The 19,883-nt window shown below is 38.5% G+C and overlaps 1 protein-coding gene across 1 annotated transcript; it reads left to right on the top strand.

The window, feature by feature from the left end:
- The first annotated feature begins 774 nt into the window (after positions 1 to 774).
- LOC121878150 (tRNA pseudouridine synthase Pus10-like) lies at positions 775 to 8,894 on the top strand. The gene is made up of 2 exons (XM_042384172.1): positions 775 to 993; positions 8,693 to 8,894. The coding sequence occupies exons 1-2, from the start codon at positions 786 to 788 to the stop codon at positions 8,884 to 8,886; spliced, it is 402 nt and encodes a 133-aa protein (XP_042240106.1). The 5' UTR covers positions 775 to 785; the 3' UTR covers positions 8,887 to 8,894.
- Positions 8,895 to 19,883: the final 10,989 nt, after the last annotated feature.

Below are 19,883 nucleotides of genomic sequence, written 5' to 3'. Positions count from 1 at the left end.
GTGTTAAGTGAAAGTTCAGCTCTGGCGAGGCACCGCGTATATGATAAAACGCGTTAAGTGAAACCGCGTTAGGCGGGGTAATACTGTATAGTGGTTAGTGACTCCCTGTGGTAGGAGGTCCTTGACAGTGGGACAGTCAAGGTAGTAATGTTGAAGGGTGTTAGCGTTGGGACAGTTACAGAGTTTGCAGGAAGAGAAATGCAGGTCATCTCCCACCTCAAATACATGCCAGATAGGTCTGTATCCTAGCCTAATGCGAACAGAGACAACATTATGTCTGTGGACCATGAATCCACATCAACAATACTTGTGTGGAATAGGAAGAAAGTGATCATAGTGTTGTGTTGATATATTTTCAGCCCGTTCACCATCCCTGCGATGGATTGTAGGGAGAAGAGCAGCTGAATGTATTCTCTTTCAGTAGGTCACGCTGGGCTTATATTTAGGCCTAAAAGATCCTGATTGGATAGCCATAATTTTGAGAATCAGTTATTGATTAATCTTAATAGAAAGATTTGCAAATAAACATGTGAAATGCTGTGTTTTTTATTTTAATTTTTAGTTTCCTATTTTTTTATAATTTACTGTGGATTTATTTTAATATTTAAGACAAATAATAAGTTTGTTGTTACTTTTCACTTTCATTGATTGAGTATTATAAGAATGCGATACTTTTACTTCTACTTAAGTAACATTTTGCCAATGCATCAATACTTATACTTAAATATGAAAGTTCAGTACTTTTTGCAACTCTGGTTTCTATTTAGTTGCATGGTTATGTTGATATGAGTACATTTGTATTTAAATTAAAACCCAGTTCAGTGTACTGTATATCGCATGCTACTACATATGTTAATTTTCACAAAGGTCGCTACAATAAGTATAGCAGAGACTTGCCCCAAACTCCTTGGTTTGTTGAAGGTGAAAGGAAATTAGAGTCCAGTGTGCAGGAGTTACTATGTCACACTCTCAATGAAGCTGTTCATGCTGAAGGTAAGTGACTTACCTTGTACAATATTAAATTTTGTTAATGGTCTTACTTTACAGATAAAGTTTGAAAGTAAATTTAAGATAAGGATAAATATGTACAGTCGGCCCTTAACATACGCGGGGGTTACGTAACAGAGATACACGTGGATGTTAAAAATCCGCGTATATGTGCTGCTTTAAAAAAAAACCTGGTCCCCATGTCCTTATTTACCGTATATACCTGTGTGTAGTTCGGGTTTTTAAGACCAAATTATTTGGCAAAAAATTAGGGGCCGACCTCTAAACTGGTAATAATTTCGTTAGGTTGAAAAATATTTACCAGTAACTACCAGTAAACAACGGAAACGATGCACCAACGCACCACCAGCTGTGAGTGTCGGTACAGTTGCCAGGGCAGATCTCTTGCGTCATCATAGCAAGCCCAAAGTAGCCAAATGCATGGTATGGTAGCACAGGGCGATGTAAAACAAAATATTCATTTCTTAAAGTTTATTTATAGATACTGTACATAAATTTTTGTTCATTACATTTGAAACATCAATCTTTGTTAATTAAATTTGAAACAAAAGAAAACTACGATACCTTATTTTCATTAAAATATTACATCACAAGAATATTTTACCTTAACTGTGACTGAATGAATATATCTCAGAAATAAATATGGAAATGTAATATTTTTGCTGAAATGACGTACGTATTACAGTGGAAAGACGAAAACAATGACTTTCGCTTTCTTTTGTTATTCAAAAGATTTTACTGTACAGTTGTACCCCACTTAACGCGGTCAATTGAACCCAGAGGGTCCCGCGTTAAGTGAAATCCGCGTTAAGTGAACAACAGAACATATGGGATTAATTCCAATAGAAACCGGCCCGACCCCCAAACTCCACTTTTTGAAGGCACATACCTATGTTGTAGTAAAAATAACATCTTAATTTTATGATGGTACATGCACACAATTAATACTTAAGAGAAATAGAGAAATACAGTCGCCAAGTTAATGTCCATTCAAATAATGGACTCAACTCCCTCCCCCTCTCACACTACACAGCCGGCTAACAGATGGTCGGTCGGTCCCTCCCTCCCCCCCCCACCCCCCACCAACCGTCCCAAGGAGATGTGTGGGATAACCTCAAACTAAAGTTAGGAAAATATAATTGACATTGCTGGATTCCTTGTAAGACCAGGAATATTTTGAATATAAATGTCATATATTTTGCACAAAAGATAACATAGTTACCTAGAGAAAAATTTTTATCTAAAAATTGTAAGTTTAAAGCAAAATATATGATGTTTATATTCAAAATGATCACCAAATTATAAGAATTCCAGCAATGTAAATTATATTCTGACCGGGTAATTTGTATGAATTTTATGAGCTAAAACAAATATCTTCAGTTAATAAAAAAAAAATAATCTTCACGACACTATCTGTCAATCAAAGTACCCCACCTTGCCTCCCCCCCTCTTCCAACCGCGCGGTCAGTCCCAACCCTCCCCCCACCCCCCACCAATCCTCCCTTCCAGAGTTTTTAACATTTAGTATTAAATAATACCTCAGATTAAAGTTAGGATAATATAATTGACATTGCTGGATTCCTTGTAAGACCAGGAATATTTTGAATATAAATGTCATATATTTTGCACAAAAGATACCATAGTTACCTAGAGAAAAATTTTTATCTAAAAATTGTAAGTTTAAAGCAAAATATATGATGTTTATATTCAAAATGATCACCAAATTATAAGAATTCCAGCAATGTAAATTATATTCTGACCGGGTAATTTGTATGAATTTTATGAGCTAAAACAAATATCTTCAGTTAATAAAAAAAAATAATAATTCTTCACAGGGTAACAGATGGTCGGTTGGTCCCTCCCTCCCCCCCACCCCCCACCAACCGTCCCAAGGAGATGTGTGGGATAACCACTAAATTTTAATAAATAATACCTCAAACTAAAGTTAGGATAATATAATTGACATTGCTGGATTCCTTGTAAGACCAGGAATATTTTGAATATAAATGTCATATATTTTGCACAAAAGATACCATAGTTACCTAGAGAAAATTTTTTATCTAAAAATTGTAAGTTTAAAGCAAAATATATGATGTTTATATTCAAAATGATCACCAAATTATAAGAATTCCAGCAATGTAAATTATATTCTGGCCTGGTAATTTGTATGAATTTTATGAGCTAAAACAGGCAGTGAGGCAGGGTGACGGGTGGGGCAAATCTAAAAATAGCGTCTCGGACACTCACCGCGTATATGTGGAAAAAATCCGCGTTAAGTGAAAGTTCAGCTTTGGCAAGGCACCGCGTATATGCGAAAACGCGTTAAGTGAAACCGCGTTAGGCGGGGTAAAACTGTAATCGCTTTTCGAATGGTTTTCAGTTAAAAAACTGTTGTACTCGTACTATATTACAATAATATTCTATCCTATCATTAGCCTTATAATCCCACAACTGAAAACCATTCGAAAAGCGATTATGGTAACATCTTTTGAACGAAAGAAAGAGAATGTCATTGCTTTTGTCACAATTTTATCCCACTTTCCACTGTAATACATACATCATTTCAGCAAATATATTACATTTCCATGTTTTCAGGAATAAATGGTAGTTTTGTTGAAACGTAATGTACAATATTTAATATTAAAATGCAAAAATAGCAATAAAAACAACTAATACACCCGTAATGTACTGGCTGGCATCTCCACTCGTCCCTGCTCCCGCGTCCAAGGTCACCACTCCTCCCAACTCGCTCCCTCCGCTCCCTCCTCTACCTCCTCCACCTCCTCTGTCTCCTCCACCCCCTCTGCCTCCTCCACCCCCTCTGCCTCCTCCACCCCCTCTGCCTCCTCCCTGTCACTACTGCCGACAACGAACACAAATATTTTGTGAATAACTGCACCTCCACTTCCTATGTACAGTACTGAACTGTACTGTGCTGTGCATTTTTACAAACAATAAACATGGCAAGAAAAGCTATTAAAAAAAAAGAGATAGAAATTTCACTTTACTGTACAGTACCTATCCTCGGCGACAGGACGAGGGTCATCGAGCTCATCGTCACTCAATACCATAACGGGTGGTGAAGTGGGGGCGAGGGTGGTTTCAGCTGCTTCCTCACTGCCGCCAGTGATTGATGGTGTTAGATCTCTCCTTCGGTGATCAAAGAACATAGTGATGGGGAGATGTCGTCTCTTTCTTTCATTTCTTCCATGATGTTTTTGTATGGAGCGAAAACGTCATCCATCCCTCGCATGAATTTCAGGGCACGCACCATGGAGGGGTCCATACTATAAGCCAGGTTTTTCAGTGCCTCAATATTCCTGGTCATCTCCCCCAACTTCTCCAACGTTATTTCTTGGTGCTCTTCCTCATCCTCTTTCCCTTTCACTTCCTCTTCCTTGCCTGAGTCTACTAACTCCTGTAGATCCTCCTCGGTCAGCTCAGTGTCGTGCTCTTCAATTAGCTCCCTAATCTCGTCCTCTGCCATGTCCCGGAAGCCTTCAGCAGCCACTTTCCTTGACAGTGCCAGGGTCTTTCTGAATATTTTCATAAAAATCCATCAAAATCATTTTCCTTGTCATCGTCTTAAGCACCAAACAGCTCCTCCCAGTCTTCTCCTTGAACAGGGCTAGAGGGTACTTGTTTTTCGAATCGTTTTCAATTAAAAAAATGTTACAGCACATGTATATTTTACCTAAACTGTGCCTGAATGAATATATTCTAAGAAATAAATAGTAGTTTTGCTGAAACGTGATGTATTTCAATGTAAAATAGGATAAAATACATGACGAAAACAAAAGACCTTCCAATGTTCAAGAGATGTTACTCGTTTTTTTAATATTTTTGGTTAAAATACTGTTATATTACAATGATATTATATTCATACTGTGCTTGATATACTACATTCACGGAAATGTAATATTTTTGGTGAAATGACGTACGTATTACAGTGGAAAGTGACGAAAACAATGACTTTCGCTTTCTTTCGTTCAAAAGATGTTTCCGTAATCGCTTTTCGAATGGTTTTCAGTTAAAAAAACTGTTGCATCACAAGTGAATTAGGATAGAATATTATTGTAATACAACAGTTTTTTAACTTAAAACCATTCGAAAAACGATTTCGGTAACATCTTTTAAACGAAAGAAAGCGAGTCATTGCTTTCGTCACTTTCCACTGTAATACGTACGTCATTTCAGCAAAATATTACATTTCCATATTCTCAGAAATAAATAGTAGTTTTGCTGAAACGTAATGCATTTCAATGTAAATTAGGATAAACTCCATGAAAACAAAAGACTTTACCTAGCCTTCCGATGTTCAAGATATGTTACTCGTTTTTTAAGTAGTTTTCGGTTAAAATACTCTTATATTAGTGATATTCTATTCATACTGTGCTTGATATAATACATTCACGGAAATGTAATATTTTTGCAACTACAATGCTGATGTCAACACAAGCGTGGTTACAGCGAGACTGACTGAGTGAGGGAGAGCTATGCGTGTGTGTGTGAGGTTGCGGGAGCGGGCGGTGTCCCGTGTTCGGTGCCGCGCGCGAGTTGAATGGCGCGCGATTTGAATGTACTTAAATTTCTTCAATGTACAGAATATTCCTCCGGCGGGGCAATCCGCGTATTTGCAAATCCGTGTATTATAAACCCGCGTATGTTAAGGGCCTACTGTATTGAATTTACAACCTTATGTCTGTCCTGGTAAGATTAGTTTCAATATCCCACTGCAATTATTGCCCTGAAAAGGGTTTGCACAGAAGCAGGAGTTGTTATTTACAGCATAAAGATGAGAGAATCATTGTCACAATAACAGGGATTATCCACCCAGTCACTTGTCTCGTCATAACCAGAAACCAAAACAACACTTCAGTTCCAACTAATTTCTCACTGGGTGTAGAATCTGATTTTTTACACCTGTCTCTGACCAGACGTACTGTATTATGGTATTCACCAAGCATTAAGGACTAGTTCTGGGCTTACAGTAAGCATAAAATGGAATTTCAGGAAGAATCAAATGTTCATTTTCATAAAGTAAAATTGACTGGAAATCCTGGTTTATGATCGAGAGATGAGTGGATGGTTTGGTTTCTTTCCTTCCTCTCTCAGATTTAGAAAGGAGTTTGTTGATATGGGGTAATTTGTTTGTGTCAGAAGGATTGCATGTACTGTACTGTTATAGTTTTTTCTCTTATTATCAGGTCCTTTGACTTTGCAGTATTTTTAGCACCAGTGAATTCTTAGGAAGAATCGGTCATTTTGAGAAACAAAAAACCAGCTTTTATTATTGTTATTATTATACAGGTTGTACCTCTCTAGTCCGGCATTCTGTGGTCCGGAAACTCCCGTGGTCCGGAACGATTTTAGTTTGTCCAATAGGTAGATAGGCAGCTTTTTTTCTTTTCTTTTTTCTTTTTTTATCTTATCTGAATATTATTATTATTACAGGAGTATTAAAATTTTGCCCCTCAGGCCACAATGTGGGTCAGTGACCTATGCCCGGGTGGGCTAATCCCCTTAAAAAAAATCAACAATAAAGCCGCAGGAAATTAAGGTTTGTTTACATCCGGCAGTTCAGCTGCTCTCTCTCTCTCTCTCTCTCTCTGCTTGTCTATACAGAGTACAACATTTAACCCTTCAATATATATGAGCAGTAAATAAGTGTTACTTTCATATTCGTATGTAGAGTAATGACGATATGTTTTCACATGTGCGCACTTACTTACGCGTAGTCTCACTTTTTTTTTACCATTACAGATAGACCCCGACTTACGACGGGGTTAGGGACCCAAATCCAGGTCGTAAGTCCGACATGGTCGTAAGTCCGACATAGATAATTTTTTTTTTTTTTTTTTTTAAATAAATAATCTACAATGAAATACAGTATAGTAAAAGTAATGAATAATGAGGAATGGATACAGTACAGTGAAAGTAATAAATAATAAGGAATGGTTACAGTGTGACAGCACTTACCTTTAATGTAGTCAGCTGAATGCACATGGGGCCCCCATAATTTTCTAATTATACATGGAGACTACATTACCTGGAAACGTTTCGGTATAGAAAATGTGTGTCATTTAAAAAAAAAAAAAAAAAAATTATTATTATTTTTTTTTTAATAAAAAATCTGCGGCAGTCGCAAGTCCCGACGGTCGTAAGTCGTAGCAGTCGTAAGTCGGGGTCTGTCTGTAATGGTTAGCTACTTATATTGTTCCATTTATTAACATTGAATAACATTACAGGTACTTCAAACAACCATATTAATTTTTTTACATTATTTTTACTACAGCTACAATCAGGGTCTTATTTTCTTCAGTTTTATATGTAGAACCAATCAGTCACTGGTTTTGTAAACTTTAACAAAAACAATGCCGGCAGCCGTCTCGTCTCCTCTAATATTCCACGTATTATTAATAAATTGTATTGTTAATTTTGCACACACAAACATTAATTCAATAAAAACAAATTCAGAAACATTAATTAAAATATATATGAACAGTAAATAAGTGTTGCTTTCATATTCTTATGTAAAGTAATGATGATATGTTTTCACGTGTGCGCATGCGCACTTACATACGCGATCTCTCTTTTTTTCTTTACCATTATCGTTAGCTACTTCTATTGTTCCATTTATTAACATTAAATAACATTACTTTAAACAACCATATTAATTTTACTACAGCTACAACCAGGGTCTTATTTTCCTCAGTTTTATATGTAGAACCAGTCAGTCACTGGTTTTGTAATCAACGAAAACAATGCTGTCTCATTTCCTCGTGTTTTAATATTCTACGTATTATTAATGAATTGTATTGCTCATTTTGCACACACAAACATTAATTCAATCAAAAAGACTTTCAGTAATAAACAATAATGAATCTTTTGTACATAAGAGAAATGATGCTGTTTACACGATTATGCACGTCGTCTGCACATTGGTGGGCCGTTCAAACCCGTCGAAATTCGAGTTTCCGCCTTCAAAATTTTCAAATGTGTTGTTTTTTTGTGTGTTCAAATAGAAAACGTTGAATTAAAAACTCGCGAATTTTGAAAAGCAACTGTACGACATTTAACCCTTCAACATGTCTTCAAAGAGACCATGAAGCAGAGAAAGTGGTGCTAGTGCTTCCAAGCATAAGCACAAGTCACTATCTATCCAGGAAAAGGGTGAATTTCCATGGTCCGGCACCGGTCAAGTCCTGAAGTTGCCGGACTAGAGAGGTACAACCTGTACTATTATTATTATTATTATTATTATTATTATTATTATTATTATTATTATTATTAAGGAGGTTGCCTTGGCTCATTGATCTTGATGTTCTTTATATTAACATCCAAATCATTTGTATGCTCTACCTTTTGGATGGTGTAGCTACTTTAGTGCCATCCACAACATGTTAAGGATATGGTAATAGGTAGCAGTGTCCTGTGAACTAACTCACTTTGTAATCACAAGTCATCTGTTGACCTCTTATTCATAAATTAGAATCCCACAATCATTCCCCCATTTTTAATTTTCACTATATGGTATGCTCTCCCTTTGTCTTTATATCAATGTTAAAAAATGGTATATTATAATACATGTATACCATTTATGTCCTAATTTTAGTGTCAACTGGTTGTCTGCTGTAAGTATTAATAGAGTATTATTTTCTGTCAATATCTTTTCCTTGTCCAGATATAAAGTTCTCTTCATCTGGACGAGAAGATGTTGATGTTCGATGTCTTGGGAATGGCCGCCCATTTGTAGTTGAATTTCTCAATCCATGTCACACAAAATTCTCCCAAGAAGATGTTACCAAGTTACAAGACTCAATCAATAATTCTACAAAATTGATACGTTTGAGAGATCTTCAGATCGTTGAAAAGTAAGTCATATATGGTGAGCCTTTATTATAATTTATACTACAAGTGGGTTTTGCCCAACATATAATACAGTCAGTTCTGCTACAACGCGATGGTTGTGTTCTTGTAAAATCTCGCATTGTAGAAATTCGCTCAATAGAAATAACAGGGCTTATGGAGAAAATAGGGTTAGGTGCAGATTACTCTAAATCGAAAAAAATTTAGTAGTTAGCCTAATACAAAGGATAGCACAGTCTAAATAAATGCTACATTCATATCTAATAATGACATCATACAGTAAATGTAACACAGTTAATACCACAAAATTGAGAAATAGTAAGCAAAAATCACTGAGGACGCTTCTAAACAACCCACGTATTTCAACTGATCGTGTGACGGAAACAGAGAGCGTGGATGTAAAACGCTATTAGTCCACACTGCGAAACATTTTTATTTTATTTGTTCATACAGTATTTATGGGAACAGCTAAATTTGCAAAAAAAAAGGATGAAATTTATAGCCCCTATCAAATAGCACTTCACAAACAAAACACATGATTCAATTGAACATGTGATGTCAAATGTGAACTGTAAACACTGCATAACCCCGCGCCAAGCGACAATACACTTAAAACGTTTGAATGGAATCGCGTTACAGCCAACACGCGTTCGCGTTTTACAAATATCGTTCTTCTATTCATCAATCGCGTTATAGCCAATTCGCGTTGACAAAACATGCGTTATAGCAGAAATGACTGTAAATGAATGATTGTTTGGCTTAGAAAATTTTTAGTGATCTAATGCATTTCAGATGTCTTAACTATCATGTAATTGCAGAGCTCTGAAATGATCTCTTATGTTTAGATCTTCATATTTATTGCCCAGCTTATAATGTGTGTTCCCCCCTCCACCCCACAGGTTTGTGCTGCCTAAGATTGTCCTTTGTAGTTCTATATTAACTTGTAAAAGGTCACATTATTATACATACCTGTACACGGTAACACCCTCCCGGTCGGGAAAAATATACATTTTGTTTTATGGACAAAACATCTCAAAATGACCCAAGAAAACAAGAAATACCAGTAAAAGTGGCAACTCGCCTCATTTAAAAGTGCTACTTGGCATTTAAATCCTGGGCTGTTGCAGCATTGCCAAGCCTACTGGCTCTCAGTCCTGTCACAGTACTTCTGGTTGGTCTTGCAGCTATGTACGGATATACATAATGATTTTTTTTTTCACGAAAAAGAAAATGAATGTAGCAGAATAGCAAAAGAACCTAAAAAAGATTTACTCAATAACCATATGGATATTTTGTTTTTTTATTACAAGCGGCAACGCTGCACACTAAGGTCAAGGGAGCTTGACAGAGTTCTGATGTTCTGTATTGGCAAGCTCCACTGGATTAGTCAATCCCATTCCTCCTAGTCTCAGTGGGAGTGCAAGGAGTGACCTTTCTGCTGGGGTTAAGTAATGGTTTTTCACTGGTGTTGGGATAAAAGCAGCATTGGTGGTTTCTTCCAGAGGGCGGAGGAGGGGTCTGACATCAGGGATAGTGCGCATCAGGTAATTCCAGCGATGCTTGACTCCATGGGTGAATGCTAAAAAAAAGCCACATGTGGCTCTGTTTTAGCAATATGAGACAGAGCTTGGATTTCCTTAACCCACTCATTCACCTTTCCTACTACGTACTATTACTACTACTACTTTTTTCAACATGGACTCCAGCCTCTCTCAATAGCCATACCTTCGCCGCCATTTTATTTCCTTAAAATTAACTATCCCTGTACATAAATAGCTACCCTAGCTGTGTTGAGTTAGTTAAGCCACTGATCTATGCAGCATTCAGTGACTGTTGCCTCGTAGTCATTATCTGCAGCTGTTGTCGGCTTTGGGGCAGATGCTCTCGTTCCCCTGAGGCAAAGCAAAGCAGACCTAAGAAGAGAGAAGGACAGACGATATCTCAACCAGGCTGTAACATAACTTCTGGGCTGCTGCTTCTGTTCAGATAACACCTCCACGAGTCTGGCGTAGAAGCATCTTGCACTTGGTCCCATCCCACCAAAGGTTGTGAACACCAGAGGCATGAAGCTGCCTTGATCAACAGTCTGAATTCTCTCCCCATATGCCCTAATCTTGTCGTTCTCGTTCCTCCTGTGTGCAGCATCGAAAGCTAGGTTGTGGTGACATATGGCCATGGGATAAAAATGCTTATGTCGAAGAAGGCTCGCTGTTCCCGTGTCCAGAATCCATGAGTACTGACGTCAACACGGGCTTCGTTGGATGTGTTTGAAGTCCTATGTTGAAAAATTCTCACCATCCAATGAAAGGAGGGTCGGTTCTACCCTGACATCATGACAGATTTCCTTCAACATATTTGCAGTGAGATCCCTTACTTTGTCTTGCCTCATGCATACAAAGCCCCCTTTCTTGCATACCATGGCGTGGTTGACGTCATAGAAAGAGCCACACATGCAATGGGAGGGCAAACCTTCTACTGGCCTACTGTACCTTAGAGCAATGGCATCTGTAAATTCTTGTTTGTTAAGACTGAAACCTTTTGCCCTTATCGGTAACGTATTAGCCAGTTTGAAGCACCCACCTCCTGCGCTATGGCTACTTTTTTTTTAATTCTCTGGCACTTGCAGCATCAGTTGCTGCAACTTATGACATTGGCTGTGCTGTCGTTCTCTCGTAATAGACCGTCAAATCTTGTTTGCTTCGCTGGTATCTACCTCACCTGTTGCGTTCTGAGCTATTATGTGGTCGGTGAGGGCTGCTGTGAGCTTGACTGAGTTTTGATGTTTGGTGGCAGCATTCTCCTCTGGATTGGTCAATCCCATTCTCCCCAGTCTCGGTGGTAGTGCAAGGAGTGACCTTTCTGCCGGGGTTAAGTGAAGAGGTTTCACTAATTTGAGAATGAAATTGACGCTGATGGCTTCTTCCAGAGGGTGGAGGAGGGGCCCAATATTAGGGATAGTGCGCATCAGGTAGTTCCAGTGATACTTAACTCCGTGGGTGAATGCCGCAAAAGCCGCATGTGGCTCTGTTTTAGCAATATTCGACAGAGCTACTACTACTACTACTATTTTTTTAATTATGGCCTGCAGCCTCCCCCAATAGCCACACCTTTGCAGCCATTTTATTACCATAAAATTAACTATCCTAATATACATAAATAGCTACCCTAGCTGTGTTAAGTTAGATGAGCCGCAGATCAATTACACTTGCTAAATTAGATGATCTCCCACCAATTACATTTCAGGATGCTATCATTCTGCCAATTTCTGTAACAGATATGGTAGGTCTCACCATTTCCTCTTAATATGTCATGGAAGCCACACATCCTCAACAGTGCTAAAGCTGCCTTCTGAAAGTTGGTAATGCTGTACAGATACTGTAGCTACTTCACTCCTGAGCAGTTGCTTCAAGTATATAAAGGATTCATTCGTCCTAACTTGGAGTACTGCTCTCATATGTGGGGTGGCTCTTCTTCTGTCCAACTGTTAGATAGGGTGGAATCAAGACATTTCATCTTATTAACTCTCCTCCTTTAGTTGACAATCTTTCTTCCTTTCTCTTCGCTGCAATGTTGTTTCACTCTCTCTTTTTGCAGGTACTTTAACGGCCAATGTTCAGTGTATTTGGCATCCTGTGTACCGCCGGCAAGGCCTTGGGCTCGTAACTCACGTCTTGCCCATGGTGCCCACCATTTCTCTGTGAATGTCAGTCACACTAGAATAACCTGTTATAGTACATCCGTCTTTCCTCATACAACCAAACTGTGGAATGCTCTGCCTTGTTCTGTGTTTCCTTACTCATACAATCTGTCTCACTTTAAAAAGCTGGTTTTCCAGCATCTTCGTGGTGTAGATTAATATAACCTTCTTCTTTTATATTTTTAATTTCTTTCTATTCCTATTTTTTTTGCCCCTAGGTCCCATTGCAGGTCTTTCGACATGTGCCCGGGTGAACTAAGTTCTGTGAAAAAGAAAAGAAAAAAGATCTATGCGGCATTTAGTGTCTGTTGCCTCGTAGTCAGTGTCTGCAGTTGTTGTCGGCTTTGGGGCCGATGCACTAGTTCCCCTGAGGCAAAGCAAAGCAAACCTAAGGAGAGAGGACAGTTGGCATCTCAACCAGGATGTAACATAACTTCTGGGCTGCTGCTTCTGTTTGGATAACACCTCCGCGAGTTTGGCATAGAAGCATCTTGCAACTTGGTCCCATCCTACCGGAGGTTGTGAGCACCAGAGGAGTGATGGTGCCTTAGTTAACGTTCTCAATTCTTTCCCCATATACGCTAATATTGTCGTTCTCGTTCCTCCTGTGTGCAGCATCGAGAGCTAGGTTGCGAGGTTGCGGTGATATGCGGCCATGGGACAAAAAATCCTTATGTTGAAGAAGGCTTACTGTCCCCACATCCCAAATCCATGAGCACTGACGTCAATACGGGCTTCGTTGGATGTGTTTCAAGTCCTATGTTGGAAATTCTCACCATTGAATGGAAGGAGAGTCGGTTCTACCCTGACATCATGACGGATTTCCTGCAACATATTTGTAGTGAGATCCCTTACTTCGTCGTGCCTCATGCATACGAAGCCCCCTTTCTTGCGCACCATAGTGTGGTCAACATCATAGGAAGAGCCACACTCACATTGGGAGGGCAATCCTTCTACTGGCCTACTGTACCTTAGAACAATGGCATCTGTAAATTCTTGCTTATTAAGACTGAAATCTTTTGCCCTTATCGGTAACGTAGTTAGCCAGTTCGAGGTGCCCACCTCCTGCGCTATAGCTACTTTTTTTCAAATTCTTTGGTACTTGCAGCATCAGTTGCTGCAACTTATCACATTGGATGTTCTGCCGTAATGGACCGTCGAATCTTGTTTACTTCGCTGGTATCCACCTCCCCTGTTGCATTCTGAGCTATTATGTGGTCAGTGGGGGCTGCTGTGAGCTTGACTGAGTTTTGATGTTCGGTGGCAACAATCTCCTCTGGATTGGTCAATCCCATTCCTCCCAGGCTTGGTGGTAGTGCAAGGAGTGACCTTTCTGCTGGGGTTAAGTGAAGGTGTTTCACTAATTTGGGAATGAAATTGACTCTGATGCCTTCTTCCAGAGGGTGGAGGAGGGGCCCGATTTCAGGGATAATGCTCATCAGGTAGTTCCAGCGATGCTTGACTCCGTGAGTGAATGCCACAAGCCTCAAGTGGCTCTGTTTTAGCAATATCCGACAGAGCTTGGATTTCCCTGACCCACTCATTTACCTTTTCAATGACGTACTCGGTCTTGAAGTCCGTCGTGCCGATTATTGCATCTAGGTATCTTTGGCCATCCTTTGTTATTTTGATCTCACTTCTACCGAACACCTCCAGTGCCCGTTCATAGTGTTCTGGTTTCACAATAAAAAAGGACTTGCTGGCATTTGGGTGGTACCTTATTTGTGGACCATATGATGCTAACAGGTCCCACCACTTTTTGATGTCCTCCACTTTTCCTGCTCCTGTAAGTTCGTTGGCCTACACCACTTGCTTGACTGCTGTTGTTTCAAATTTTATTGTGTGATAGAGCACGGATAGGCCTATCGCGTACTTTGCTATTACAACAGGGTCCCCATGCGTTGTTCCCTCAGTTGACTGCATGATGGTATCTCCTCTTAGTGCCTTGATGTTTGTTATATAGAGGTTTGATGGGATCCTATAGGTGTTTTCAACATACATTGCAAAGCTTGGACACTTGATCTTGATGTTGTGCAGTGTAGCTTTGTGGTTGAGTTTGTTGAATGCTAAGCATCAACCAGGAGAACTACCTCACAATCACCCTGCTTAAATATCGTACTCAAGGCTGCTACTACAGTGGTCCCTTGGTTAACGAACGCCTCCGTTAACGAATGCCTCCGTTAACGAATGTCCTTCCATAAGAATCTTCAATTCGGTTAACCCCAAAAAATTTGATTAACAAAATCCTTACGAAAATCACGTTTTGTTTTGAACATCAGCTGATAAGCTGAAGAGGTACTCAGCCAATTCAGTAATCTCTTCTATGTTTACATTCATTTCCATTGGAGTAAATATCAAGAAAATTGTGCTCTTTAATATTTGTGTATTTTTTATACAGTACAGTATTAAAATTATTGGTCATTCTAAAATTTAGCCATCCAAGCTCTGTATACATAAAGTTTTTCAACTATTATTTTTGGCTCAATATATGTAACTTTATTCATTTATTGAAACTCATTTACATGCACACACTGTCCTAAAGGCAAAGCTGAACTGTACATGTAATCAGAATAATGTACAAAGTGATAACTAAAATTTTTGTCTCGTGCAAACTATGGCATGTTTACATTCAAATTAATCACTGTCTTATAAGAATTCCAGCAATGCAAATTAAATTCACCCAGGTTACTTCTATTAAATTTTATAAGCAAAAAATAAATACTCAATCTAAAGGACATAAACAAATTACTACCTCACCAGACCTTGGCGCTAACTGTCAAACATGTCACTGTCACCCTCCTCCTCCTGCCAACCCCCCCATCCTCCCAGCGAAGGTTTCTGGTTATACAATAGGCTTTAATCTTATATAATATCTCAGACTAAAGTTAGGAGAATATAATTTGCACTGCTGGATTCCTTGCAAGGCAGTGAATAATTTGAATATAAACGTCATATATTTTGCACAAAAGATAAAATTTTTGCTCTCTCTAATAAAATTCTTAAATTAGATCCAAAATTTGTATGTCTGATGCATATTATAGCTTGTTTATATTCAAATTAATCGCTATCTTATAAGAATTCTAGCAATGAAAATTATATTCTGCCTGGTTATTTATATACAATTTTATGAGCAACAACATAAATAAATAAATAAATTAAATACTTCACTAGACCTTCCCCCTAACTGTCATTAGTACAACTCACCTCCCTCCCTCTCCTCCCTCCCTCCCTCCCTCCCCTCCTCCTACCCCCCCCCACCTTCCCAAGAAATGTTTGGGGGGGGGGTTTCACTAGGCTCACAGTTTTAGTTATATATAATATCTCAGACTAAAGTTAGGAGAATATAATTTGCATTACTGGATTCCTTGCAGGACAGCGAATAATTTGAATATAAATGTCATATATTTTGCACAAGAGATGAAATTAATCACCTGTATCACATTGCAGTAGTGATTTAAGAGTTCTAGTGTATATGTACGATATATATAGTGATTTAATGGCGCTTTAGGGGAATTTTAGGAGTGTTTCTGACTTTTTGTGTTTTTGGCTTTACTTTGTATATACTTTTCTGTGAGCTGGAACCAATTACCCAATATCCCATTGAAACAATGGTTCGGTTAACGAACAACCCTCTGGAACGAATTGAGTTCGTTAACCGAGGGACCACTGTACTACTACTATTTTGTTTTTTTTTAATTGGCCTCCAGACAACCCCCCAATAGCTACTCCTTTACCGCCATTTTATTATCTTAAAATTAACTATCCTAATACATAAGTACCTATGCCTAGCTGTGTTGAATTAGTTGAGCCTCAGATCTATGCGGCATTCAGTGACTGTTGCCTCGTGGTCAATATCTGCGACTGTTGTCGGCTTTGGAGCCGATGCTCTCGTTCCCCTGAGGCAAAGCAATGTAGATCTAAGTAGAGAGAAGGACAGTCAACATCTCATCCAGGCTGTAACATAACTTCTGGGCTGCTGCTTCCATTCAGATAACTCCTCTGCGAGTCTGGCGTAGAAGCATCTTGCACTTAGTCCCTTCTCGTCAGAGGTTGTGAACACCATAGGAGTGAATCTGCCCTGATCGACATTCTGAATTCTCTCTCCATATGCCCTAATCTTGTTGTTCTCATTCCTCCAGTGTGCAACATCGAGAGGTAGGTTTCGGTGACATGCGGCCATGGGATAAAAAATCCTAATGTCGAAGAAAGCTCATTGTCCCCGCGTCCAAAATCCTCGAGTACTGACGTCCACATGGACTTCGTTGGATGTGTTTGAAGTCCTGTGACAGAGGTTCTCACCGTCGTGGCAGGTTTCCCTCGGTAGATTTGCTTTTAGATCCCTTACTTCGTCATGCCTCATGCATACGATGCCCTCTTTCTTGCACACCATGGCGTGGTCAATTTCATAAGATGAGCCGCACACGCATTGGGTATGGCAAACCTTCTACTGGCCTACTGTACCTTAGAGCAATGGCATCTGTGAATTCTTGTTTATTAAGGATGAAGCCTTTTGCCCTTATCAGTAATGTTGTGAACCAGTTCGAGGTGCCCACCTCCTGCGCTATAGCTATTTTATTTTCAAGTTCTCTGGCAAGTGCTGCAACAGTTGTTGCAGTTTATCACTTTGGGTGTGCTGCCGCTCTGTCGTAATGAACTGTTGAATCTAGGTTTAAATTCCTAGATGTACCTATCCTTGTTACAAGATAGTGTGCTTTAGCTATGCTTTTTCTTCTTGCACATGCCTTTGCAATTCCTTCCAAAAAGTCTTCTAGGTACACTATTGTGTGCCTAAAAGAAATCTACCTGTAACAAATTATTGTATCAATCAAGGAACTGTTAAATATGATGGTAGGTATAATGAAACCAGGTAGGATTATACCGGAAGATAAATATAAAGGAAGAAAATCCTGCAAGTCAGGAAACTGTGTCTCATTAACATAAGATAGAAGTTTAAGCTTATCAGATACAATATGAAGATTACTGAAATTTATATTTTGGGAAAATGGTATGGGAACCAGTTCAGAGGTAATGTTTGTGACAAATGCAAGATGCTGGCGAGTAGGCAAGGTTGTGATTGCGTTACTGCTAATTTCACAATAGTCTGGTGCTATGATAACCTTCTACAACTAAATGTTTGCTTACATCTTGACATATAAGCATCACACTGGTTTGATTTTGGAAAAAAAAATATTGCACATTATTGACATGTGCGTGAAACACTAACCTATGTAGTATTGGAGTGTATACACGTTGGAGAGCTGTAGAGGCATTAGTTTGTACTATAGCTAATTCACATGTAGCCTCTGCAGCCCGTGTGAAAGCGAAAGCATTCGCAGGACAAACATGCAAGTACAGGTATAAGTATGTTGACTTACAGTGATTTAGACTTCATGCTTAGTCACAACAACTAATGAAAAATCTTTAGATACTACTATTAGTTCAGTTTCTTCTTCACAATTAACAGTCCCTCACTCGCTTTCAATGGAAATGGTTCCAAATGCCATGCATCAAAAAAAAAAATATGATTTTAGTGGAATGTGTATTAGTATTTCCTTTGTGTTAAGGTTGCCTCTAATAAGGGGTAATAATATTCCACTTCATGCTCCTGAAAGATAGGAGTTAGATGATATTTAGTTTCAGCTATATGTAAAGCGGCAATTAGTTGACCTACTGGCAACAACTGTGCATCAACACGACCTAACCCTGCATTCACTAGATCAGCTATGAGCCTATTGTTGGTTTTTATGAAAGCTTGTACCGAGGCCTCAGCTGCATGCATATATTCTGTGAAGCAGAGTAACCATTCCAGTGTAGATTCTGACCGCGTGAATCCCTGGACAACGCGTGTTAGTTGATTAGTTTCGTCAACAATAGCATTCATGTGAGAGGTCAGAGTTTTTACTGCCTTGTAGGACTGTTCAATTGCCCTATTTTGTTTCTTAACCACTTTTGAAACTGCATTCATTTTATTCCCTAGTTTAGCTACATCTTCGGAGGTTGCCGTACCAAACAAGGTGTTACGTGTTAACCATACAAAGTTAAACAGACCACGTTTTTGATGCCGCTGAGAATGTACATTCTTCCTGATGTCTTCAGGAGATATAGGGAGCTTTCCCTCGAATTGATTTACTCGCTTGAGTAGACTACTCATACAGTCGTGTTGAAGAGAGATGGGTGAGAGGGAGGGAGGGAGGGAGCGAGCGTGAGGGCGGAAGCCGGAGGTGAGGTGATATGGTTTGACAGTTGGCACGGAGAGGTCTAGTGAAGTATTTATTTGTGTATTTATGTCCTTGAGATTGAGTTTTTGTTTTTGCTTATAAAATTTCATAGAAGTGACCGGGAAGAATATAATTTACATTGCTGGAATTCTTATACGATAGTGATTAGTTTGAATATAAACAAGCTATAATTTGCACTACACATAACAATTTTAGTATCGTTATTACCGTTAGTACATGTATAAAACAGGTATAGTGAAGCTATATGGACTCTCCACTCAGGTAGATCACAAACAATCACTATTTTATATACAACACAAACACAAGTGAACTTCAGGAAGTCTTCACATGTCGTCAACATAAAATATCAATGACTTGCACAAATGCTCAAAGGTAAAATTAAATAAACAAATTTAGAAAATATGTCCTCTACTTACAAAAGGTATGTATATATATATATATATATATATATATATATATATATATATATATATATATATATATATATATATATATATATATATATATATATATATATATATACATATATATATATACAGTAGTACCCGATTTGCAGTCAATTGAACCCACAGGGTACCGTTTAAAACAGAACATATGGGATTAATTCCAATAGAGACTGGCCCGACCCCCAAACTCCACTTTTTCGACACAATACCTATGTTGTAGTAAAAATAACATCTAAATTTTATGATGGTATGCTCACACAATTAATATTTAAGAGAAATACAGTCGCCAGGTTAATGTCCATTCAAATAATGGACTCAAATTCCCCCCCCCTCTTCCCAGCTCACTGGCCCCTACCTCTCTGACAAATGATTGGGTGAAAACACTAGATTTTAACGTTTAGTAATAAATAATACCTCAGACTCAAGTTAGGATAATATAATTGACATTTCTGGATTCCTTGCAGGTCAGGGAATATTTTGAATGTAAACTTCATATATTTTGCACAAAAGATAAAATATTTGCATTGTGTAAACCAAATTATTACATTAGATCTAAAATTTGTATGTCTAATGCAAAATCCATGATGTTTATATTCAAAATGATCATCATATTGTAAGAATTCC

Source organism: Homarus americanus, unplaced genomic scaffold, assembly GCF_018991925.1.
Source record: "Homarus americanus isolate GMGI-L3 unplaced genomic scaffold, GMGI_Hamer_2.0 scaffold45562, whole genome shotgun sequence".
Classification (NCBI taxonomy): Eukaryota; Metazoa; Arthropoda; class Malacostraca; order Decapoda; family Nephropidae; genus Homarus; species Homarus americanus.
Note: the sequence above shows the minus strand (reverse complement) of the source record. Positions and strands in the feature narration are given on the sequence as shown.

What these genes read in the sequence shown, in the direction of transcription:
- LOC121878150 (XM_042384172.1), top strand. Translation starts at nt 786, where the DNA reads ATGAGTACATTTGTATTTAAATTAAAACCCAGTTCAGTGTACTGTATA. An exon ending in TGAAGCTGTTCATGCTGAAG is followed by an intron (nt 994 to 8,692) that starts GTAAGTGACTTA and finishes TTCCTTGTCCAG; the next exon opens with ATATAAAGTTCTCTTCATCT.